Genomic DNA, 26,669 nt, shown 5'->3' with positions numbered 1-26,669 from the left:
TACTTTTAAACAAAATAAAGAAATGTGGGCTGGACAGGAGATTCATAACCTGGTTGAATGACCTTTCCTAAATGGTATAAAATCATTTCATGACAAAGTATAGGATGGTCCCCACTGGGATACATAAGCCTTTCTTTTTGGCTCTATTTTGAACTTTTTTTTTGAATTGTCAACTTCAATGATGATATATTAGACACAATTATGAGATTTATAATATATTAATAACATCTTGGGAAGATATTTAAAATATTGGATTTCAGATTTCATATTCCCCAATTTTGACAGTGAAAACATTCTTTTTTTGTGGTTCAAATGGCAGTTTTAGGTGGGTGAATTAGAAACAAGCTGTCCCTTCCTCAAGATTCTGCTGCCATTTGCTGGAAAATTGTAGTAATAAATAAGTAACACTAAGATCACTACTAATTATCAGTGATGCTCCCTGGAGTTAGGCAGTGCACAACCTGCACATCAGTACCCAGTGGGCCTGGACAAGAAAGATGTACTCATGTCTACGTAATAACATTTAATAAAGATACATATAATATTTTACATTGCATTAAGCGACCCAAGTGTACAATGCAAGATGGGGAAACAGGTCAGTATTTTACACGAAAAAATGATCCCAGACATTTTAGCTGAGTGTGAGACAGGCTGACATGGGAATTGAACGAGGTGGTACTTGGATAGTCCAAAGATTTTCAATGAAAGCTGTGAAGTCCAGACCCAAGTGAAATATTGTTTAAACAATTCTACCATAGGCTAAGAGGAATGTTACCTTGCTTGGAACAAGATACAATTTGTCAGTTGGGATGCTGAAAGCCGTTTGAGTCCTGTTCTTAAAGAACTGCTGAAGAACTAGGTCTGTTGAAGGTGGAATGATTAAGACTTAAGGGGCAAATAAGGGTTTTCATTTAACATCTGAAGGTCTGCCACATGGAGGAGTAATTAGATACATTTCATGTCATTCTACAGCCAATAGGAAGCAGATCTGGATTCACAGTAAAGAAGAATTTTCTACAGGGAGTGTCAAGAACTGGAAGTGCTACTGGGGTGAACAGTCAGACAATCTTTTTAGATTTCATTTGGTGATACGTGTAGAGAGCCTTAACATTTTATATGGCCATTGGCCTGGCTTGTCTACTTCCAGGAGTTTCTCCTAAATAAATAAGTGCATGCTTATTGAGGTGTTTGTAACAGTAAAAGATCTGGATAAGTTACTAAGTAAATAAAAGGGGGGAGGGAAAGAAATATGAGAGAAACAGAATGAAAGCAAAGAGAACTGCAGAAAGAGAATGAACTCCATGGAGCAGAAACTGCTACTTTAAGTACAAGGGTAGAAAAGAGAGGAGGAATTATTAGAAAATTGCCAGTCAAAATAAGGTTGGATGCAGGACACTGAGGCAGTGGCCCAATTTTTTTGTTAATTAGATGAGAGAATTGTGATTGCTAAAATTAAACTTAGATTGGGGAACTCTAGTGAAGTGAGGTCAACAAAAATAGCTAATAGGTGGGAAATTGGTCATTCGAAACTGAAGAAACCTATTACTAATGGGTATTAAGTTGTTTATAATATAAAAAAGAAAGCTGATTCATGTACAGAGTATTATATTCTATTATATTATGTGCACTCTGGTTAGACAACAGCCCAGACATTTGCGATGTCTCCATCTGGAAATAGCAGAAAGAACAACAAAAAAAAGTCTCTGCAGAATAATTACTCAAGATTAGAATATTTAAATTATTTTAAGATGCTAAGATTTACTTGCACTTCTTTCTTCAAATGGAAAGATGGTGCATAATATTTGGGAATACTAACAAGAAAGACTTTTAGTCTTTTATTAAAAATGACATTTATGGCATTATTCACAATGGTGAAAAGCTGCTAAAAATTCAAATGCCAAATAATTAAGAAATGAATATTCTATTCATGGTGTATTTACATACTTTAATAGTTATACATATTTTCATTAAAGTGATGGGCTATTATTAAAAATCATAAGTATTTATCAAAATGATACAAAATGATTTCTACCCCATCACATTAAGGAAACTATTGGCACATGCAATAGTTACTTCCTAATTGCCAACTTCTTTGATAGGCTTTTCATTCCCTGTCTGACTGGACCACTCTTTGGTAGTTGACTTGGTTGAACTTTTCCTGTTTCTTGAAATTCTCTTCTCCCTTTGCTTCCACATTTCTCTGATTTCCTTCTGCTGTTCCTTTATTATTGCTCTCTGATTTCTGTTTGTGTAGCCCAGGAAACTGGCCTGTGCTGCCTCATTTTCTGATTTACCCACACCCCAATGTTACCTCATTCACTCTCAAACTCCTCTCAAGTTCCAATGCGATAGCTCCCAACACCTTTCTCCAGTCCGGATACCTCCTTGAACTCAGCATCAGAAACTCAGCTGCCTTCACTTTTCTCTCTTCCTTGTCTGTCTCCCCCTATTCCTGACCAATCTGACACCTTTAAGATAGGGTAGAAAGGTGCCTTTTCTTCTCTCCATCTTTATTGCTTCTACCCTAGTCTGAACACAATCATTTCTTGTCGGGTTTACTATAATAACTTGCCAAATAGTATTTGAATAAATGAAAATTTGTCTGTGGGATATCTTCAACTGAATATATTACAGGCACATCAGATTCAGCGTGTCTAGAACTAAACTATCCTCTTCACCTAAACTTACACTTTTCCCCATATCTAAGTTGGAAGTACTGACATGCACCCTATTTTTCAAACCATAAACTGATAGTCATTTCTACTCTTCTCTTTCTTGACACCCAAGTCATTCAATCTCTAAGTCTGGGCAATTCTATTGTTTGCTCCTATTAAAAAATTCTCAGCATTAGTACCTCTCTCTGCCCAGGTTAGTGAGCTCCTTAGGGTCAAGAGTCATGTCTTTTCAACTTTATATTCCCAGGCTTTAAGACAGCACCTGTGACATAGTTAGTGCTCACAAGTGTTTGAATTAAAAATTATATTATGTACACCAAAGGGCAAAAATATGTATAATACTTAATTGCAAATGTGTAAAATGTATGTATTTACATTTATAGATACTGGAAGGGGGTTTCAAGTGATATGAAGAATTTGTATTTTACTGTCAAGAGAATAATAAAAATTGCAAATAAAAAAGAAGCAGCAAATATGTGGCTCACAGGCAAAGAGGAATCTAGACTTAATAAACTCAACATTGTGTAGAGTAAGATCTCTCTGCTCTAAAGAGCTCACTGAGTCTTCACATGACAAACATTAGATGTATAGCATCTCACAAGAAAGGAGCACTGTGTTAGCACTTTAAGAAGAAAAGTGGTGGATGGAACCACTGAATGCTCATGTTTCAGAAAGAAAGACCAATAAAACCTACATACTTAAGAGATTTTTTCCACGCATGGATGTTATAGGTATATTTTAAGTAGGAAGAGAAATTAGAGCAGATGGCAACATTTAAACATAAACTGAAAAGTTAATTGCAAATCAAACACTAATGATATCTACTGAATGACTTTATACTGTGTAGTATATAAATGACTATACATTCTACAAGTGCTCTGAGCTGAAACGGTGATTTGAATGGAGATGTTACCCAACTATTTTAGAACAGTATTCTTTAAAAATAATCTAGCAAATGCAGAAATTGAAGGCCTTTCCATTTCATCTCCACATGTGCGAAGTGTCCAGAGACCAACGCATATATAAAATGATCTCATTTAGCTGGTATGTCCAGGATGCACCATTTCACATACCTTTCATATCAAGCTTTAAAAAATGGTCTTAGGTTTTAAAAACATCTCACGTATTAGGCAGTAGGTTCTGTGGTAGGCAGAATAGCGGCTCCCCAAAGATGCCCATGTCTCAAGCCGCAGAACATGTGAATACGTTAGAGATTACCCTGCATTATCGAGTGGGCCCAATATAATCACAGGAGTCTTTGTAAGTGAGAGAAGGAAAGTCAGAGAGGGAGAGGTGACCACAGATGCAGACATCGGAATGATGCAATTGCTGGCTTTGAAGACGGAGGAAGGGGCCAGCTATCAAGTAACGTGGGCAGCTGCTAGCAGTTCAAAAAGAGAAGAAAATGGACTCTCCCCTGGAGCCTCCAGAAGGAATATAGCCCTGCTGATAATTTGATTTTAGCTCATAAGACTCACTGCAGATTTCTGACCTCCAGAACTGTACAATAATAAATTTGTGTTGTTTTAAGCCACTATGTTTGTGATAATTTGTTACAGCAGCCATAGGAAACTAACACAGATTTATTCGTGTAGGATTTCATTTGCTCAAAAACCTGAGTAAATTAAGTTGTGATCTCTACAAGTAACTTCAATGGCTCTTACATCTGTTCTCTTGTTTCAGTTCATACTGCTACTACCATGTTTTCAGGCTTAAGAATCATAAGAGCATTTATTGAGCCATTATATAACGTCCCCTTTCCAAACATTGTTCTGTGCCTTTTACATGTGTTAACTCATTTAGTCCTTTTAACGACCCCATGTGATAGGTATGGGTATTATCTCTACACTACAGAGGAGGAGACCAAGGCAGAGAGAGATTAAATAACTTGCTCAAAGTTGCATACTTAGTAAAATACAGGATTTGAACACAGCTTTCTGGTACTAAAGCCACAGTCACTCTTCCCAGAACTAACTTCGTGGCCTTTGGAACTGCATGGCTTTCCACGAAGGTGAAATCTTCACTGATTGCCATCCATGTCAACTCTGTTGATGATTATTGTGGTGGATGGAATTTCATCTCTCATGACCTCTGCGTCCTGGTGTCATGCCTATGACTTTGTTATGTTTCATGGCAAAACAGACTTTGCAGATGTAATTAATTATTTTCTAGGCACTGTGTTGAGGCACGGGGGATACATGGCTGAATTATTGAGAGATTCACAAACAGTGGGAAAATGCTAAGGGAATCTCTTTCAATATGCTCCCACAGAAATGCTACCAAAGCATTAGAGATAAATGCATTTCGAACGGGAAATCTTTCTTTTCCTTTATCTACCTTTCCTTACCTAAAGCCCAGGTTTGAATTCTTCTTGCTATAAACTCTCTTATTCTTTGTTCAGATATCCTTATGCTTCTTCTTTTGCCTTATATGACTGTATTTATCTATTTAATGTCCCATTAGACTATAGACTTTTTGAGAGTAGGGACTGTTTTACAAATCTTTAAATTCCCCTTTCTTATCGCCTTCAACCCTGTGTACAACATAGCCTCATTTTTATTTTACTTGAATTGAATTGACCAATCTGGAAAAGTTCCTTTACAATAAATCTTATTACAAGGTTTACTTTGTCATAGGAACTCCAAATCCCAACAGAGGATCTATTTATTTCAACTACTATTGCCTGCAAAGATAATTATTTAAAAATTTTGCATTCTTATTCTAAAAGCTTCTCTAATGAACTGATATCATAGGGAAGAAGGAAAGTCATCAATTTTACATTTTAAAGGAAAAAGCTCCCTACTTAAAATATCGTAATTTAAAGTTGTTAGTGACATGACAAAAACTAAGAACTTTTCTTCCAAGCAAGATGAACATCACATCCCAGTCCCAATTTTTGTAGAATTTCAGAAGTTCACTGATCCTGTAAAGTCCACTCTTACACGCCCCAAGGGCTCACAGCCTCAGTTAAGAACACTTGATTTAGGTGGACGGGTATGCCCTGCCCTTCTGCATTTGATTTTCTCCCCAAAGCCCCTACTCTGCCCTCCACCCCCACCAAAGGGTCTTTCCGAGGTAGTTAGTCAAATATGCAATCTCGTCAGTTCTGTGATGGGGTTGTCCCAGCCTGACGAGTGACATTCCTGCCGATGCTCCGGTCCTGAAGTCTCTCTCTCTCTGAGTGCCCACACTGGGGAATCCTGCCTCAGTAAGCTTTGCCAACAGCCTGCCACCCATGGCATTTGTCTGGCTTGCTGGGCTAAAGCAATCTCTCTCTTTCCAGGCCTCAGAGATGGCCAAAGAGCTCTTGGTTTCAGAGTGCACTATGAGAAAATATAGCTTTCGAAGTTTGGTGTGTAAACAAATGAGGCCAGCCAACATGTTTTTGGTAATCCCAGTTCCCCTAAAATAAAAGATTTAAAAAAATACATCCTGATTATTATTGCATGAGACTACTGCCTATTATCTAAATAGGTAAATATTTGCAACTCAGAATGACGCGCTTAAGTCTCACATTGACACCCGTAAATCGATACTATTAATTTTTCAGTGTGCAATCGAAAAGTGTGAGACTCACTTGCCTCAGTCAACAGGGTTAAAGTAAAAACACTGCCCTAGATAACCCACACTGCAAGGCCCTCTCTAGAAAGTTCTCTCCCTTGGCCCAAGGGCAGAAGCATGTGAGGTAGGCAGGAGCGTCTCAGGTAACAAGCCAACCACGCCTGTTTGGGCGGAGGAGGAGGCCCTGTCTGAATGGGACCAGCTAACGGACGGGCTGTAGCAGATATGACTATGCCTTGCCAATTTCCGAATCCATTTGCACCCAGAGGCAGCTCCTCAAGGTGCCAAAACATTGTAATTTACAAATAAATGTGAAAAGGAGAAAAGTCTGGCAGACTTGTTCCTTAACCAAGGAAGAGAATCACAGATAAAGATTACTGTCCAAGAGATAGCATCAGCAACTACTACCCACAGCTCAAAGAGTGTGAATGAAAATATGCGAGGTACTCCTGGTCCCCTAACGGTGAGTCAGCTACAAAATACACAGTAACAGCACAGTAGGCACCTGGAGGGGACACAGCAGGATGGATGGGAAGATGCAGGGAGACAATGTACACAACATACACAACGTGCCCAGCACAATGGCCAGTGCATAATGAGTGACTAATAACTTGTGAGTGAGAATCTGGGCAAAATTCAAGGCCAGTTAGTCCTCGTGTTTCTAATAAAAAATTGGTTGTACTTATTGAAAAACAAGGTACTTTATATAATTGACTTCTCAAAACAATGCCACAAGGTAACTATTTTTGAAAACAAAGAAAGAGAAGTTTCGAGTGGTGGAGTGATTTATTTAATGCCACACAGTGAGTATTTGGATAAACAGGCATTCCAGCAGAGCAGCTGTCCCCTCTCACTTGCCTCCCTGTCCCCGTGTGGGTACACAGAAAACTACTGGCCAGTTTGGACACCTCTAACCACTGGGACATCACAATGGAGTATTTACCTTTCCATGGCAAAGCCCAAATCTACTAGAAGTCAATATAGTAAAACAAAAACAAAAACAAAAGCAAAAACAAAAAACAGACAACTAGAGCAATGCAGCCTAATAGAACTTTCTGTGAAATGGAAATGTTAATTGCAGGATTAATAAATAATGAGGAATGTGATTATTGACTACTAGAAATGTGGCTACTGTGACTGAGGAGCTGAATTTTAATTTTTATTTCACTTTAATTCACTGAAATTGAAATAGCCACATATGACCAGTGGCTACCATGTCAGATAGCACAGAACTAGACCATCTGATTTAAAAGGAATCCGAGAGGTCCTCTGCCCTCATTTCACCAAATAGGGAAATGTTTTTTGCTTTATCCTTGACATGTTTATCTAGTCTCTCATTACATATTTTTAATAACAAGAAACTTCTTCACTTTACTTAGGATATGATGCCTTTGTTAGAAAAATCTTCCTAAATCTAATAGCTACATCCTCAGGTGTTATCATCTGGGGATACAGTGAGGTTTTGGTATAATAACAAACCCGTTCATTATTCTCTGGGGTTATCTCCCAACTTGCCAGCTCCACTCTACCCACGCCTGTGAATGTTTAGGTCTCCGAGGACGGCCCCAGCTGCATCTAAACTCTCCGGGTGCACGATGTTGCTCCTGCCACCCACGGAATCCAGCGATTCCACCCTGCGGCTGGTGCGGACACTGAGCACAAGGATGCTCCTTTCTTACTCTCACACCACTGACTGCCCTTAGAAATGCTGCCCAGAGATTAAATTGCTTGGGCTTGGCCTCCAGGCTAAACCATATCTTCCATCTTTTGGAGATTTGAGTACTTTAGAAAAAAAATATTCCATATCGTTTTGTCCACTGGAGAATAAGTCCTGATTGCCATTTACTTATTCCCACCAGGTGAGTGGTCAGCTATCCATCTGTTCTTTTCCTTTCCCCAAACTGGTCTTTCCCTTTCCCCCTTTTATCTAGTCACCTCCCCCAGAGTTCAGTCTGGGTCAAACAGCTGCTAAATAGATCTTGGATGAATAAAAGACTCATTGAAAATGGCACTATTATTAAATCATTTAACAAAAATTTTCATTATATGCTCTGGGACCAGGTAATGCAAAGGGACTACATAGGACAGGTGGATTCACTGCCAGTTGAAGTTAAGACGTGCAGGGCTACATTGTATTCATTCATGAATCTAACAACACTTTCAAAAACATAAATAAGATCAAATTGGCATGTTTTAATTTTAGGGAATTCTTTCCTTACAAGTCCCTGTAAAGTAAATAATTAACATTCCATTCTTATGCATGGGGAGGTTTTATAAGATACTGAACTGAGAGAAAGTGGAGGCTGTGAAACATATTCAGAATTGTATCCATTATTTTAAATTAACTTTATCTGGGCTTTAAACAAAGAGGGGAGAGCATGTAAACAAAGGTTTGCTGGATCACTGAGTTATCTGCAATATGATACAAGAGGAAAAATCCAAAACAATCCAAGAAGTAGGAAAATGAAGATTGCATTGACTTCCAAGTTCATAACTGAGTATGGCACTTTTATCTTGATGGATTTCAAAATCTCTGACCATTCTGTGTTGTTATCTATTATAGGGATTTATTTTAAACTCTTCTGGCAGTCCATACAGCACTATTTTTTAATGCATTGGATACCTGCAACCACCTCTAAGCTGACATATGTAACTTCTCCACATTGGGTATTATATGACTCACTAATTCGGTTTTACTTTTATAGGTAATTAAGAGGTATTCTAAGGGTAGACCTTTAGGGAAACATATCTTTTTCTTCAAACCTGGACTAGTAATTGAATAAATAGTAAAACTGATAAATTTCCCAAACATTTAATTAACCCTCTGAGATATATGAAATGCATGTACTAGGCAGAATTCTGGCTCACAATGTACTGAGAGAGAGCAATCTGGTCTCCAAAGGGTAAGGGCAGACAAAACGTAAAGTCACAGTAACTTACAGAGGAAATGGGTTGGAGATTCCTAGTTTACTTCTTCATCATTTCAGTGAAATTACTTCTTACAGAAGCACACATCCCAAAATTAAATCAAGCAAAGGATATTAAATGAGCAGACAGTGCTTATTTAACCATAAGAACCTTACAGTGTTATGAACAATGTAACTACTATCAGGCTGGCAGTCTGATGGGGTCAATAGTATGGTTTCTCAGTGAAAGGAACTAACAAACAAGTAAGCAAAAAGAGCCTTGAGCAGTGGTTCTTTCCTAAGTTGAGATATAAACTTACAAGAAATAATACTGTTCTATTACAATCTAACCTTTTACACATCTGACTTTGCAAATAAATCTCATATATTACTTGTTTTCCGACAGGGCTGCTTTCCAAATCAGAATTAGGTTTATGCCTAATCATAGAGGCAGACCTGTTTTTAAACCATAGTTAATCTTTTTTTAATTGTTATTGAAATAAATTCTCATTTAAATATCCTTCAAGAGGAAGATCAGAGGAAATATTTATGAAGCAGAGGCAGCATGATATGGTAGAAAGTGAATAGATTTTTGAATCAGACAGACCGGGGTTTAAATCTCAGTTCTGTCACTTACTGACATTATAATCTTGAGCAAATTTATTTTCGTATAAAATGGGGCCAGAACAGCTACCCCAGAAATGTCCAGCAATAAGGACCATGTAAGAATCTTGTGTGTTGAGCACAGGCCCATAGAACTTTCTCAGTAAGTTACAGTTCTTCTTTCTCTCCTTCCTTTCCTCCTCCTTCATCACCTTCTTCTTCTCCTCCATTATCACACAAAAGAGGATCCAGCATTGGATGAAGGTGAAAAGATGCTCTGTGTGGTGCTGTGGAAAGAGCACTAGGCTGGGAATCGAGGGGCCTGTGTGTTCTTAGAAAAGTCAATTCCTCTTTTTAGGTTACAGCTGAGGAAGAATGTATGAAGGTGACATAAGAATGTATTTGTTAAAGAACTTAAAGCCGCAAAATGATTTTACAGCCTGAGTCAGTCAGGAGCTCTTAGAGCCCGATGATCAACTGCTGTCTTTTTTTTTTTTTTTTTTTTTTTTTTGAGACAGTTGCCCAGGATAGAATGCAGTGGAACAATCACAGCCCACTGCAACCTCAAACCCCTGGGTTCAAGTGATCCTCCTGGCTCAGTCCCCTGAGTAGCTAAGACTACAGTTGTGCACTACCACGTCTGGCTAATTTTTAATTTTTTTTTTTTGTGGAGACAGGGGTCAAGTTATGTTGACCAGGATGAACTCCTGCCCTTAAATGAGCCTCCTCTTCCTCTCAGTGGGCTAGGATTACAGGCATGAGCCACCACACCCAGCCAACTGCTATTTTTTAAAGAGAGGCAGGGCACCAGGACTGCAGCTTGGGATAGCTGCTGCTGCTAATCAAACTTGCCAAGCTTGGGCTAGGTAACTCACCAAGCTTGGGATAGATAACTCACCATGCTTGGGATAGATAACTCACCATGCTTGGGATAGATAACTCACCATGCTTGGGATAGATAACTCACCATGCTTGGGATAGTGACCCAATATTTTTTGGGCTTTAGGAAGATTTTCTGATATATCTGATTTATCAAAGGGAGTTTATCAAGAGTGGATACAGAAAATTTCCCCCTGGGTCATGGAACTCTTTCTTAGACAGCTTAGATTGATTAACTGGGAGGAAATAGGCAGCAGTTTTCAAATTGTGGAAAACTTGGGTACAGGGTGGGGTGGGGAAGGGGATTTGGATTTGAAGCCTTCTATTATTGCATCAATGTGAGTAGTTCTGTTTTAAATTGTTTTTACGTATTTGGCTTCATTTGAACCCAGACTTTGATGGTTAGAAAGTGTAAAAAGCTAGGGGAGGTTTTGAGTTCTTTCAGATATCTGCTTCTAGTGACTGTGCATGTTCTCTGGGAATTAATAATGAAGAAAGGCACCGTGAGATGCACTCTCCAGAAACTTCAGCAATAGACTGGGCGTGGGTCCCACCAAATCGAACCCAGAGACTACAGAGGGAAAGGCAGGGGCTGGGGCTGGGACAGAACGTCCGGAGGATACACGGAGCCCTGCCCTGTCGCTGTGAGAGGATCCCCAACATGTGGGATCGAGGAGCTGGGGAAGACTTCCTCAGAGTACCACCGCCTCCCCACCCCCCTTCACGACTGGGGGCAGAGGAAGGCCAGTTCACCTGTCCAGACCTCTGGTTCCTCATCTGTAAACTCATGGTGTTGGACTAGTGTTTCCTTCTAAATAATATAAAATAGCTCGCTAGAAAGCAAGGGAAAAGAAGAGAGAGGAGGAAGAAAAGGGGAGGGGAAAGGATTGCTGAGCTCAAATCTCTTTTGCTAAGGAGGGTGCAGGGGGAGGAGAAGGGGAAATGGAGAGGTATACTAGCCTCACATGTCCGATTTCTAAGCTTCCCTCAGCGAGATCAGTGGAGGAAGACATGCAGGTCTGCCCAGCATGGGTGCAGTCTTCCAGGGAAAGCCACCTCCTGCCCTGGGGGATTTGGGGGTGTTGCTAATAGGTAGGGCCTGGGAGGCAAGAGAGAAGGCAGGCTGGTCGGGGAAAGGTCTGTGAGCAAGCACAGCTTGGAAGAGAAATGGGGAAACAGTCTCAAATTTCCCATCCTGGAATAGCTACAGGAATTGGTTTTCTATATTTACAGATGGAATCTAATAAATAACAGTTGGCTTTGGAATTTTTTTTTTAAAGCAACGTGAAAGTCAAGGTACATATTTTTAAAGAAGCATGAAAGTTCAGATGAGGCACTTTTGATTGATTGTTCAGTTCATGAGATCATCTGGCATGAAATACAATGTTTCCTTTTCCATGCAGTGATTGCATAAGTCAAGTATGGCAAAGCGACCTACACGATAACTTTTGGCCTATGGATCTGATTTTTCATAAGCCTCACCACACACTCCTCACAGAGAGCTCTTGTTTCTGGTGGATTTGTTTCACCTCCTTTGTGAAAGCCTTAGAGGGAAGGCAGTAAGCAGGAAAATCAGCTATTTTTAGGCGTTTTTGACTAAAAGTGTCTGCTCAGCGTGCCATGGAATATTTCCAAGAGGTGGGAGAACAGGAAACTATCTAAAATCAACTAGAAGGCTGGAGGAGTGTTATGGGGGACGGATTCCACATGGGAGTCATTTTCAGAAAGCTCAGATTTCATTTGCAAACAAATGACAGTTACTTTCACTGACATCCCCTGAATTATAGACAAGCCAGCTAACCTTTTACTAGTTACGGAGAGGAGAAAAAAGACATAATTTTCCCAAGGAGTACAGGTAGTTGGGATCCTTTAAGGGACTTTAAAAGGAAAAGTCCTGTACAAATGCCTCTCTCGGTACTTATTCACTGCGGAAGGGGTTGCCAGCCAGATGGACGCGGCCCATGGAAGACTCAGGCTAGCAGATGGCATTCTAAGTGTGGGCCGCAGGCCCCGGGTGACCTAACAGGGCCCCACTGTGCCTATAGGAGGGTCTTGATCCTCACTAATTTCCACTTTTATAATGAAAAAATGGCAAGACTATTTGCTCAAGTTTTCATATTTGAGAGACATAACTTCGTTAAATGTAGCCCGTTCTCCCTGGGAATTCTGATGGGGTTTTCATTGTTTTGGTGGCCATGGGGAAGCGGGTGGGGTGGGACGTCTTTAGACTGCCAGAAGCCAGATGGCTGACAGAAAAAGTCTGAGCTTTCAGTGGTTCTGTGGAGAAGCGGTCCTGAGAGAGGTCCAGCCTCAGTGTTCACTTGCTCTTTTGAATTTCTACAGCCGTATAAGAAGGACATATCTGGCCTCGCAGCAAGGGGACGATTTGTTAGGGACCAAGGGCATGAGCAGAGAAGAGTGATGGGCGGGGGCCTCCGGTCACCTTCCAGCAAGTTGTCATGGTGGAGACACTCCTCAGAGAACCTGGTTCTCCTAAGCCAATAAAGGGAGGGTTGACAGGGCTCCCTTGTGGACGCCCATAGCTGTTGCTTTTAATTAAACTTGTCCTGTTGATTTACCAAAGCTGTCTGGAATAAGGCAGCAGGGTCTTAACAGAATTAAGGTATATTAAAAAAAAAAAAAGCAGTTTTTTTTTTTTTTGTATTAACACACTAAAGCTTGAAGAGGACAGAAGAGCTGTGTTCCGTCAGCTAATACGGAGCCACAGGAAAATCTGACTTGCTGAGGCTGAGCTGTCACGAGATTGATCCTATGTGATCCATTTACCCTGAGACAAAAGCTTTATGTGTTCAGGGCACACAGGGCAAAGAAGCCTCACACCCACCCTGCCATCCTGCCTTGGGAGAAGGCTTTCCTTTACCCAAGAATCAGGCATGTTCATGCCAACCCTAGTTTAATGAAAGTTAGATTAAGCAAAATATAAAGGAAAAAGTAATACAGTACATGAAACGCACAGAGAAGAGATATAGCATGTTAACAATGTTAACATTTGAAGATCTATAAACTCAAAACATCTTCACATTATATTTCTCATTTATTTCCCAAATTTGAAATTAAACTTTTTTTTCTAAGACCTGAAGCAAACACAGTCATGTCATCATGCCCATTTTACAGACAGATATGGAAGTACTAGGTACCAAATCATGTAGGAAGTCAGCATTCATAGATCTGAATCCCATGTTTTCATCTATTACGCTCTACTGCCCCCTTCAGTAAATATCATGACAAATTAAGCCTTGTAATTCCCTAGAATTGGCTTAAAGTGTGGTCGCTGGATTCATCTCAGAATCACCCCAGATCTGTGAAATCAGAATCTCTTGGGTTGATGCCAGAAATCCTCATTTTATAGACAATTGCTAGGTGATTCTTGTGCACTAAAGTTAAGGTACCCTAAGTATTCAAGGATAGAGCAAGTGGCCGTTCTCATATACAGTTCTATACAGGCATGCATGTGACAGTATTATGCTCATGTTTACCCATACTGATGCCACTTTATAATGTTTCATGTAGCATTTCCAACTTTAGAGATAGATCTTCCCAATCGCTTACTTCGTAGTTTTGGATGCAATAACCGTGAGATTAACCTGGAGCCCTTGGTGTCTTCTATGCACTATGCCTTTCAGATTCTCTGGGGTTTCCCTAATTTAATATATTCAGTACCACGGTCGCATTGTCACCATGCATACTGTCCTACATGGCACACCATATATATAATATATGAATTAATTTTCCCTTTTGAAAATATGGTTATAGGTATGTTAATTTTTATCCTAGGAAAGGGAGGTGAGGGATGCTGGCTCCTAAGAGAGTGGAAGGTACTGGAAAGAAGCATGCTGCCTTCAAAATCCAGACCCAGGGCTCTGAGTGAAGTGCCTGAAGATCACACATCCAAACACGGATCAGTCCTGTTCCATCCTTCCTCTGGCACATGGTTTACTCATAACGGAACCATTAGGGTGCAGGAAGGACTCGTCTATAACAGGAGAAACATAACCATTTCTTTTCTTTTCTTTTCAAAGAATTTAAAGAAACTCCCCTGCCCTTTGTAACCACAGAAGTATGAATTTCAGGTATTAATAATTATTCAGTTAGCAACTGTCTTTACCTTTTATGAGACCTCTGAGCCATAAACTTGCTTCAAATCAAACTTTCAGATCAGTTCTGTTCTCCCTTTGCCTCCTTGTGTCTTTGCCCCACTGCCTTAAAAGGATGTTGCAAGAATGGATGAGCTGGTCTTTGAAAAGAGCCTTAAAGGTTTTCACAGATTAGGGCGTAGTGGCAGCAGAATTGCACTGGTAGCTGGGCAGTGAGCCGGCTAGTGCCAGTCGCTGCTGACAAAATGACTGACCTTGCCCAGGTATTTCCTTAGGGCTTATCTTTCTTATTTTTAAAAAGAGTAAATTGGATTTCATAATTTCGAAGTCTTCTTTTATAAGGTGATTTTAGATGGAAAATAGGTTGGTAGGAAGATACAGTGTCCACATTGCAGGGAGAAGACTGTGAATGAGAAGCTACACCAAATGCCCTCTCAATGAGGAGGTTCTATTATTCTAAAACTGTCATTTTTAGGGGAAAAAATCCCTTGCCTGGTTCTATAATTATGCATCTTAAGATTTTAGAGTGTTGGAGAGTTAACTCAGGGAGGAGTTAGACAATACTACAGGTATATATTAAATTGTGTTTAAAAAAATAAGGGGAGCAAAAGTCATTTCCTTTCATGGTTGTTGGGTGTCTCTTTGCATTAAAGGGACTAAAACCTGCTTTATTCTCACACAGGGAAGCAGCATATCCCTAACTAGACACTAGTGGTCGGAAGTGAAATTCAGTACAATCACTGGAAAAGCAAGGTAATAAATTTTCTACTGAGATCTATGAAAAATCTGTTTCTCTACTTCATAGTCATTCCTGTTCCATGGACTTTGTAAAGTGGCACATTGAAAATGGATATGATTTCATGAATCAGAGATCAAAGGCAGCATATGTATAAATGCATACATATTTTAGAAGTGTGGTTGCAGGAATGCCCATGCAGATGGCAGGTGTATATATGCACCTGTACACATGCACCTAGCATACAGTGATCCCAGGCTCACGTAATTCTATTTCATAGACTGTTCTGTGATATCACAAGGCTGATTTTTGTGGGAAGTTTCCTAATTCTGTGAGAACAATAAATAGAAACTCTAATTGATAGAGAAGAGTGACCTAAAGTATACAAAAGAAAAGATCTACCTATCTGGACAACTCATTTGTAAAAGCAATTAGAGGTCTCTTTAATGTGCCTTTCCTTACACCACATTCCCTTTGTTTCTGCTTATTGTGTAACAGTAATTAATTCTTTATATCATTACCTTTTAGTTATAAACAGAGAGGACTAGGTTGGATATAAATAAATCTTCCACTGAAAAATAATTAATGTACTTGCCCACTATAGTTCCAGTCTAAGAACTCAGAAAAACACTTAAGTGTTTAACAAAACACTTTAACAAAATAAAATAAAAAAATTTCTCCCTGTGCAATAATTCACTAAGAGAGATTGTTATCCTCGAGCCTAAAACCAACATGGTGAAAAACATAATCTAATTACAAATCAAAATCAGCTTGGCAATATTGCATATATTTTTTAGTGGTCCCTAAGAAACCTGAAACAAAAGACCAATGTGTTCTACCATTCACAAATCACTGTGTAAAATCATCTAATACCATGATCTCAAATGGGCCAGAGATTATGCATGAATCTTTCTTTTGAATAATGGTGAATGATTACCTTGATTTATTGCCTTTAATTTGCAATCAAGCCAACTGTCCTCTAAGGAAAATGGAGAAAGGGGAAATAAAGTAAACTAGCCACTGAGAGATCGATCCAAGGCTAGTTTTTCTCTTATTTGTTATTAACCAATGTTATACCTTCAATTAGTGGATTAGAATCCTGTGAGATCAGAAAGTATATGTTACATGCAGAAACCTCCAACTGTGGCTAACCAAGCACTTTTGGTGTTGCTGAAAATGTCTTTAAAACAATGAAACTGCAGGTCAAGAATAATAAACTTTCTTTAACAACTTCCAACAGGGCTTTCCTACTCATTGCTGATCTTCTCTTTACTACTGATGAGTCTTTCTGGACCCTGATTTTTATACTTTTTTTTAATTGTCTTTTCCCCTCTATTAATTGCATATGGGTAATAGCTAGAATTATAGAGAATCAGAGAGAGAGAGAAACAATATCACTAGAAATCTGCTGTTGATCACTGATTCCACATTCAAAGTCGGCACCAGGCTGCCGTAATCTCATCTTTCTATCAATGAAGAGGGACATCTTTACTAAGATCAGTGAAGAATAGGAAGAAGACTGTACAAGCCAAATACGAAATGCATTAAAAAACCCTGACATTCACTTGCTGAATTATTAAGGCAATTTAAATTAATAATAAAGAAAATCATCAATTAATGTGCTTGGTGGAGTTTTAGAAAAAGGTAGCAAGGAAACATCACAGTAGCCAAAGTCATTAGCAGAACTATTCAACACTTTCATAAATTTCATGTAAAGTAGTTTTCACGGAATTAGTAGAATTCAAATTATTCTAACACAAGAAGAAGGAAAACCTCAGCTAGGGAAAGAAAACTCCCACTGGGAAAAGATGGAAATAATCTTGAACAGAATTTTGAAAAATAATTATACCTGCATTAAAAAATCCTGGGTTCGTGCTTGCTATGAATGCTTCCTCAGTGATCTTTTGTGGAGCCTTATTTAAACAACAGACCTCCCGCCCCCGAAAAAAAAAGAGCAATCACCCAGAAATTTTAATTTTGCAAAAGAACAGTAGTAAGTATTCAGGATTCTTTTCCTGGAAAATGACCGATCACATTTCAATCACCAGCCACATAATGTCCTCTAACAGCACCTAGCAGATAAGGAGATCATGTGTCAATTAAAGATTTTATGAAGCCTCTGTGGTATCTGATGTCTCAACCTATTTTTTACCATCTGTACATGCATTAGTTTGTTAGCTCTTTCAGTCTTACTAGACATTATTTAGAAGAGAAATAAAATCACAAATAGTACCCTTCTTCCTCCCACCACAAAAACCACCCAAACCAACAACACACTATCATCAAATACAAAGTAATAAAGAGTTATACCCAAACCTGGTCAGTCCTTCCATTTCTTGAAACTTGCACACAAACTGAAGAAACCCACTCAGCCTTAAAAAGGTCGATCATTTTGCTCTCCTAAAATTTCATCTCTGGGAGTGCTTTCTTCCCGGTCTCTGTCTTGCTCTCTCTCGCTCCCTCTCACTCTGTCTCTCTCTCTCTACTTCGACCGGAGAGCGTTTTGTTTCCCTTTCCCTGTTTCTGCTGCTGGGTGAATGCAAAATACACGATTCGAAGGGATTTTTCTTTTAGGTGAACAGTTGGAAATCTAAAATCTTGTTCTTCTGAATGGCTTTTTATGCCAGTCACTCAATACAGAACGTTTTCATAAAAGAGGCACATGCAGAATCAAGAATTCTGCTTTTATAAAGCAAAAACAAAACAATAACAAAACCACCTTTTACTCCCTCTCTGAACCTCTTCCTATTTTATTTATTTAACTATTAAGCACTTACCCTGAGATGTGCCATAAATGCTTTATTCCAAATGTATAAGAGCCAACCACATCTCAACTGAGAATTAAACAGTTTTAATGTCTTCAAATCCATGTTCCTGCTCCCAACCCTAATACAGACAGTCACTGGCAGCGGTACAATAGTTCTAAACAGCAGACATCTGATTCTTGACATTTAAAAATAACAATATTGGAAAAAAAGGGAGTCTTTTTTTTATTAACTACAAACAGCTTGTGAGTGAGCACATATCACCAATTGACTGTATTAACTGAAACTTGAAATTATTTTAAGCTACAGTATTTGATTTCTAAATCAATGTCAGGCAGAGTCTAAATACCTATAGACCTCTGCAGATCCATGATTTTCTACAGAATCATCACAATGGCTTAAATTAAGGTAGTTCTAAGTGATAATTCTGCAAAGAGAGAATCAGAAATCTGCTAGTATTTAGATTCTACTATTGGTGAATATTAATTTAATCTTTGTCAGTCTTGAATCAAATTAGGGACATAATCAGTCATTTCATTGCTAGTCTAATTTAATATCCATGCCTTAATTGCATGCACACATATGAGGTCAAATGCACACATGCAATTGCTACAGAACAAATCAAATAATAAAATAAAAAAATGTATTTATTTCTATTTCTGAAGCACATTTGGAGTCGGACAGATCTGGGCTCCAGTGTTAGTTTTCCCACTTATGATCTATGTGTTTCTTGGCAAAGGATTTAATCTTTTGTGCCTCAGTTTTGTCATCTATAAAACTAAAGTAAATAATAATACTTTACAAAGTTGTTTCCAGTACTAAATGAGATACTTATGGTTCCTGGCACATACTTGATATTTGATACATGCTGCTTCCTCGCTCTGCTTTGCATTTGGTGAGGGTAGAGACGGAGCACAGTAAATGGAAAGAATGCAGACCTTGAAGGCAGACGAATCAGTCTGGACCCGCCGTGTCGCTATACACTAGCTGTGTGTCCTTGGGCAAGTTACTTAACCTTATTCACTAAATCTCAGTTTCTTCAACTGTCAAATGCCTCTGGAGTTTTAAAGAGCAAATTAGATAATGTTTGAAAAACGTCTACTTTTAGGAGGCATGTGTAAAATGAGTCCCAGGCCTTTCAACTCTTGAAAATTGCTCTAATTAGTAGCACTCTGGCATGTGTAACTTGAATTTAAAAATGTGGACTGAGATCACAGGTCTTCTAGACCAAGTGCCTAATTGTCTAGCAGAAGAAGGAGGCCCAGAGAGCTGAAAGGAAGGCTGAAAGGAGAGCTGAAAGGTCATGTCACTAGTTAGTGGCAAATAGGGACTAGGATGCTAGTAGACTAGTAGAACAATGCTTTGCCCACTAAACCTTGTGATGTTGAAGTTAAACACATTTGTGAATCCAGCTTCAATATTAGCTGTCCATTAAGGCAATATCACTGAAAAAAACAACCCAACAAAGAAACCCTTTCTGTTTCCCCAGTTTGCTTCTAAGAACAAGCTTCTAAATGAAATTATCCCATGGGAGCTGGCTGGAGCCGGCTGACCCTATCTTTCTGAGCAGAGAGTCCACAGGATGGCAGATCCCTCTCCATTTCCTGGAGGCAGTAAGAGCCGGAGCCCAGTTCTCAGGGGGATTTTCTGTTGTCCTCCTTCCCCAGGTGGACGTACAGATCTTTCTTCTCTTTCTTTACGGGATCTCTTCAGCTGCAGCACACTGGCTGGGAAGAACACACTGTTCTATATTTTGTTCATTTACTAACATGCTACCTCTCCGCATTGGAATAGAGAATTTTTTTTCTTTTAGTTTGAAAGATTTGCACAGATTGGGTATGCAATAAATGTCAATACCTATTAAACAAAATGTGACTTAGAGTTCAGTTTCTATTTAAAGAGTTGAACTAGCTTGGTACAGGGATAATTATTGCCCAATGCAGGGTAGAAAACGTTAATTTTTTCTGAACCTTTCAATAATTTCAGAATTAAAAACAAAGGAGCTTTGGATATCAAAGTCAGATTAGCTATTACTCTGAAGAAGGAAGGGAAATAAAATGGGATTGAAGAAAGCACATGTGTGATCCATTATAATTAATGTTTTATTTCTCTAGTTGGGTCATGTATAAACGGCAGTTTGTTTTATTTTACTTTTTTGTTTATACCTTTCTGTAAGCCTCAAGTGTTTCACTAAAAAGAAGCAGGCTTAGAGAAGCCAACTGATTTGAAAATAGAATTTCCAAGTCTTTATAATATGAGATACAATAATGCTCTGTACTAAATCCTATACTTAAATCTTTAAGATTTCATTCTTATTTTACTGAAGAACTTTAATAATAATATGTTTACTTTAAAGATTTTACTTTCTTCTTCTCATCATTTTCATGCCCTGGATTCTGCAGTTGTGCCGGGGTGTATTAGAAGGAGCTTGGGTTTGGCATCAAACAGATCTAAGTCTAAATCTCAGTTCTACAACTCCCAGGTCAGTTTCCACTCTTATAAAAATATAGTGTTATTACATCCAGTTATCTCAGGATTATTATGAAGACTAAGCGAAATGACAAAAGTGACAACATTTCCTACAGCATCTGGTACATAGTAGATTTTCAGTTAATATCTGTTTCCTTCTTTCTTTCCTTATCCTTCCACTTTTTGCCACTACTTGAAATTTTGACTTCAAAAAGGTATAAAAGGAAAGAAAAATGAATTTAAGGTAGGAAGAACGTAGGCAATTAGGCAATCATAATGAAAGTATTTCATTACTAGCAAAGGCTGGTGCTAGAGCCATATATAGCATCCTTCTATAAAGCTTCCGATACTTATCTCATCTCACTATTACTTATTTAAGTACAGGGTTAAAAAAATTGTTTTGTTTTTGCTGCTAGTCATAGAACCTTCACAGACAAAATATGCCCTACTGTGAGGCTTCTATCTCCTTACTCATCCTTTCTTCAAGACAGATGATCCTTATCAAAATACTTTACTTTCAGCAGCGGATGAGCTTTATGTGCTTAAGAAATTTGGAGAGCTTTCAGCTGCAACCCTCATAATGGTCATTTCTATAAATTAAAAGACTGGGTTCTAGTTTCACCTCTGCCACATATTAACAGTGCAACCCACTAAGTCTTTACCTTCCTTTGAGTCTACTTTTTCATAGGCTAAGTGGATTAAAGATTCCCTTTAGCTCTCAAATTGCTACAGTTTTTGGTAACTTATTAATGCCCATAGTAACCTTGCAGGAAATTAGGCAATATCACCTTCAGTGGGAAATAGTGACTACGTAATTGTGTGTTGTTTGTGAAAACTATCCACATGCTGGTGGCTTCTTCTCAACTCCAGGCATCGGCTCTGGCATTGTCCTTGCCCAGGGGACTGCCAGCTTGGCGTATTCTCAGGGCTTTGTGGAAGCACTCCCAAGGGAGTAAAAAGATGAAGTGCTCAGTGGACGAACTTTTCCTTGCCTTTCTTCTTAAGATGGGACTGGGAAATGGCAGTGGGTATGTCATACTTTTATAGCCTAGTAAAATATAGATATATTTTTTTTAAAAATGAGGAGAGCAGGAAAGAACAGAGAATAAACATTCTGAAAAAGAAAAAGATGAGGGTCGTTCTTGTGGAAGATTGTGTCTTGGGAAAAACTACAGTACTAGAGCAGGGAGGTGGGGAAGAAAAAGACCTTCCCCTGTATTTTTATCCAGGTGACAGCTGGTTTCAGTGAACTAGAGGGCAGAGCAGGGAAAATATGCAGACAGTGGCAGGGAAGGGCAGCCTGCCTTGGGTTTGTACGCGTGTGGGATTTACACACTGACTTTAATTGTATTTTACTGCTCTGATCCCTCCTTTCCCTCCTCTTCTCTGTTGTCCTGGGTCTCTGCAGCTGTGCCTGTCAGGTCCTCAAACTGGCTTGCTGTCCACCTCCTCAGGGCACAGGGCTCGTGCTGATTTGCTCTGCTCTGTGAGAGCTCAGCTGGGGGTGTGGTTAGCCATGGGGGTGGTGATGACCATGCAGTGTTCAAATTAATAGCTTCGGGCAGGATTTTACAATTAAAAAAAAATCCTGAATAGATCTAATGAAACTCTTTCCAAAATTGAAAAGATCACTGTTTACTTTTGGGGGGAAAAAGGTGGATTTATTTTAAAATTCTCTGTAGACTCCCTCTCCTCTCCTTCCCATCCCATGATCCCTCAGCCAAAAGAGGAACACAACCCGTTAATAACTCCTTGCCTTTACGTCGGAGTGCTTTTCAAAGCACTTGTGTATCTTGCATCTTAAGATAACTGGATGAACTCGGTAGCATTTGTTTCCTTGCATTTTCCTGACAGGAGCACTTAGGCACAGAAATGCTAACTAATTTGCTCAGGTGCACACAGACACTTCATAGCAGAGCCAAGACTAGAACCCAGGGGAAAAGACCACACGGTCAAGTCGGGTACTATTTCCAAGCATCCAGCACGCGACAGAAATGCTACCTGCAGGTACTGGCAGGAACGCTCTTGTTGACACGCCTCGGACTTCACCATGGCCTGGTCCATGTTGACCGAGGCTTTCTGGTAGACCTCCCGGGCTCGGCTCACGGTGAGCGTGGAGGACCAGGCGCTCTTCTTCAGGAGCGGGGCGTCCAGGCCGACGGGCAGGTTGGCGCAGGCGGAGCACTGGACGTCGTTGTTGCTCCGGGAGGCCTTCACCGCCTGCTCGCTGAGGGTGTTGTAGGCCTCCATGAAGTACTGCGAGGCCGAGCGGTCGGGGCACCTGCCCATGGTCATCACGCCCGAGGGGGCGTGGTAGATGCACATGTCGCCGTCCAGGTTGTCGTCGGAGCTCCACCAGCCCGGGGACGCGTTGGCGCGGGCCTTGGGCTCGGCGCGCCGCTCCTTGCTCTTGCTGCGCTTGCCGTACCTCACCGCCTGCGTCTCGTCGGGGCTGGCCTTGCCCCCGTTGACGCTGCCCTTGGACGGCCCCTCCAGGGAGTGCGACTTGGTGAAGAGCTTCTGCACCGAGTGCACCAGGTGCCGGATGCGGCCCGGGCTGTCGCTGCGGTGCTCCAAGGCCGTGCGCTTGTACTGCAGCGTGTGGTAGCCATCCCGGTTCAGGGGCAGCTGCCTCTCAAACTGGTCCAGCAGGTTGGCGGGGATGCGGTTCGCCTTGGTGGCCAGGCTGCGGGGCACCAGGGCGCACTCGTCCTTCAGCTCCTGCTGAGAGGCGTAGTGCCTGCGCGGGAAGGTGCTGCTGGCCAGCGGGTCGCTGAAGGGGCCCACGCACTCGGCCTGGAACGAGTTCCGCTGGGTGTAGTAGGGGTGGTCGGCGGGGTGGTGGTCCACCGGGCTCAGCAGGTACGGCTTGCGGTCCGAGTGGTGCGACAGCGAGTCGCAGGCGGAGTCACAGGTGACCCCGTGGTGATGGCTGCGGCTGCCCGATAACCCTTTCATTGCGGACGGGAAGCGACCGCGGGGGTCATGGACCCCCAGGAGTTAGGTTCCAGACCCGTCTTGGGCAAAAACCTGGGGGAATGAAGAGGAAGGGAAAAGCGTTAATACTTCCCTTGGAAAATAGATATTGCTGACTTTTGAGGGCGCTGTTTGCCGCCCTGTTCGTTTTCTGGCAGAACTTACTACGTCCCTTAAAGCAGAACTTAACTACGTCCCTTAAAGCATTGCGGGCCCTGTGCGCTCTGTGGGTGGGAAAGCCGACACCGAAGCCCACGGGGAGAGAGGACAGGGTGAACGCTAGAAAACTTGGAAAAGGAAACTATAAAAAATGCCAAAGCAAAAAATATATGTATTAGAAAGAGTAATTCCCCCTCCCTCTGTGATTCCAATAACTGGGTGTATCTTTCCCTTGCTTCTTTGCTTTTATTCTGTGCTACCTGTTAATTGTTAAAGAGGTCTTTGCTGAGACCACTCGCAGAAAGAATTAGTTCCCCTCTTGTGCTCTCCAGAACCTAAGGAATCGTTTGCTTCCATTTTAAGCTTCTGGCAGGCCAGCCTGCCTCTGAGTCACCATTAAGTCCCTCTACCTAGCACCAAGCCAGCCATGGAAGCCGGGTAAGTAGGTGCTCCATGAACGTGAATGAACATGTGAGTGGAAAAACAAGATGAATAAGAGAAGCCAGTGGCATCTTATCTCTTTAGGATTTATCCTTCTATCTTCTGCTACGTGCTTTCCCTTTAGAATTCTGCAGGAGCCACTGCAGCACACAAACAATCCCCCTGGGTTAATCAGAGCTGAAAAAAGCAAAGGTGTGGCAAATAAATCAGAGATGTAGAGAAAATCTGCTCATGTATTTCCTTTCTTTTCTTTTTGAGTCAGAATTTGGCTCTGCTCCCCTGGCTAGAGTGCAGTGGTGTCATCGTAGCTCCTTGCAACCTCAAACTCCTGGGATCAAGTGATCCTCCTGCCTCAGCCTCCCTAGTAGCTGAGACTACAGGTGTGCACCACCACGTCTGGCTAATGTTTATATTTTTTGTAGAGATGGGGTCTTGCTATGTTGCTCAGGCTCATTTTGAACTCTTGGCCTCAAGCAATCCTCCCGTCTCGGCCTCCCAAAGTGCTAGGATTGCAGGTGTGAGCCACCGCACCCAGCTTTGCCCATGTATTTCTGTCATCCCAGGATCAAGAGCTTCCTCTAAACAAACTGAGAATGGATGAAGAACAAATAATTTTGAATTGGTTAATTTGAGGATCATGTAACTTCTCTTCCTGGTTTAAGGTTTCTGGTTAAATGTTCACGGGTGATGGCAAAATAACCAAAGCAAAGGCCCTTGGAAAGTTCCTGAGGATGTGAGTGAAGGACATGGGCCTAACGGTCAGCTCAGCCTCAGGGAGAAGTTGCCCCTGCAGATCTCACATGGGGGTAACTCTGTCCACTTCCAACATCAGATTCCCCCCAAGCTTTAGCAACAGGGACTGCTGCTCCATCACAGCAGAGCATTTCTTTCGACTCTACCACAGTGTCAGGGCCAGTGCCTGACCAAGTTCCTACTGACAGCCTGATTTTTTCTCAAAGCTCCCTAAAATACAAAAATTGTCATATTAGGAGTTGTCCTGAAAAGCCAGTGTGACTTCCAAAATATCATAAATGTCATTTCAGACATTCAGAAAGGGAGTGATAAATGGTTTAATTAAAAAACAAAACAAATAAGATACCCACACTTGGCCTCATAAAGAAAGACATGCGTTTTTGAGAGGTCAGGTCTTGTCTGTTCCATGGGACATACTGCATCTGAGAGCTCATGACAACACTGACAATCTCTACTCATGCTTTATAAAGCTCCTTTCTTCCTCCTGTCTGCCAGCTTCTGGATTAATGGTTCAAGGCAACTGATGGGAGGTTTTCATCAGTGGAGTCATTCGAAGTTGGTTTGTCTACTAAATTACGAGCTCGTTGAGGGTAGAAACTAAGTTTCACCTACCCAGTACCTAGCATAGTGCCACCCCAGACAATGATGGGAAATCAGTAAAATATTTATTCAGTGATTTAATGTATTAATGAAAATTTCCCAAAGTGGTTCATACTGTGACTCAAGTAGCATCTGTTTAGTGAAAACATGACTGTCTGGAAGGGCCGTGCCAGGCCAAGGAAGGCTGCCCAAGAATCAGGCGGAACCATCCCATGGGCATGCCAGGGTCCAGTGGTCTTCAGAGCATGGCAGCAAGCGGGCAGGCAAATGCTGCTTCTGCACCCATTCACCTTCAACTTCTGACTCCTCACAACCCACTGAAGACTGTCACACCTTTTGCAGTTCTATCTGCCTGGTGGAGAGAGAGAAATTGATACCTGAAGGGACAAAAGGGAACTCAGGACTCATGAGACCTGTGGATCAAGAAGAACCTATCAGTAAGAACTTGCCCACTGAAAAGAGACTAATGGAAACAAAAAGCCTTGGGACTGCTTTATATGAAGTGACGATCCTAAGAGTAGGCTGTGGCAAGGAAGCATGTAGGAGGGTTAAATATGTGCATTTTAACAAAACTGTGGCACAAACTAAAAATTTGATGGAAAAATTCATTGCATGAGGAATTCTCTCTCTATAAACCAGGTCCCATTGAAGATATTTTGGCCTCTCAAATATGAACTTAAAAATAAAAACCAAAATCAATAATCCATTAGGATTATAAGCACATAATAAATCTTGTGATTACACATAATAGAATCTCAATATATAACATAATATGGCATAATGTTTCAAACTTTCCTTCTGAAGCAGCTGGGTTTTGGGTAGATATTTTCTGCTAAATAAAATGTGAAACTGGCAAGAGCTGAGAACATGAATTATACATATTTACTCCAAAATGTACAAGATTATTTTAATCAGGTATTCAGTATTTAATTATCTTTAATATGTGAGCAGTATTTCATGTAAGATGATGTTATCTGAGGACAAGCAGAGCAAATGAAGAGCCTTTTTAAGGCCACTAATGATGAATTAAG

General features: G+C 40.6%; 1 protein-coding gene across 1 annotated transcript in view; it reads right to left on the bottom strand.

Annotated features, from left to right (window-relative positions):
• Positions 1–23,668, bottom strand: part of LOC123621701 (disks large-associated protein 1-like) — a 168,634-nt gene extending 144,966 nt beyond the window's left edge. Inside the window, exon 1 of the mRNA XM_045527613.1 lies at positions 22,711–23,668. Coding sequence (XP_045383569.1) covers positions 22,711–23,667 — 957 coding nt within the window. The 5' untranslated portion in view covers position 23,668. The remainder of the gene's footprint in view (positions 1–22,710) is intronic.
• Between the last annotated feature and the right edge of the window lie 3,001 nt (positions 23,669–26,669).

This window comes from Lemur catta, chromosome 16, assembly GCF_020740605.2.
Source record: "Lemur catta isolate mLemCat1 chromosome 16, mLemCat1.pri, whole genome shotgun sequence".
NCBI classification, from domain to species: domain Eukaryota; kingdom Metazoa; phylum Chordata; class Mammalia; order Primates; family Lemuridae; genus Lemur; species Lemur catta.
This window is presented reverse-complemented; position numbering and strand designations above follow the sequence as displayed.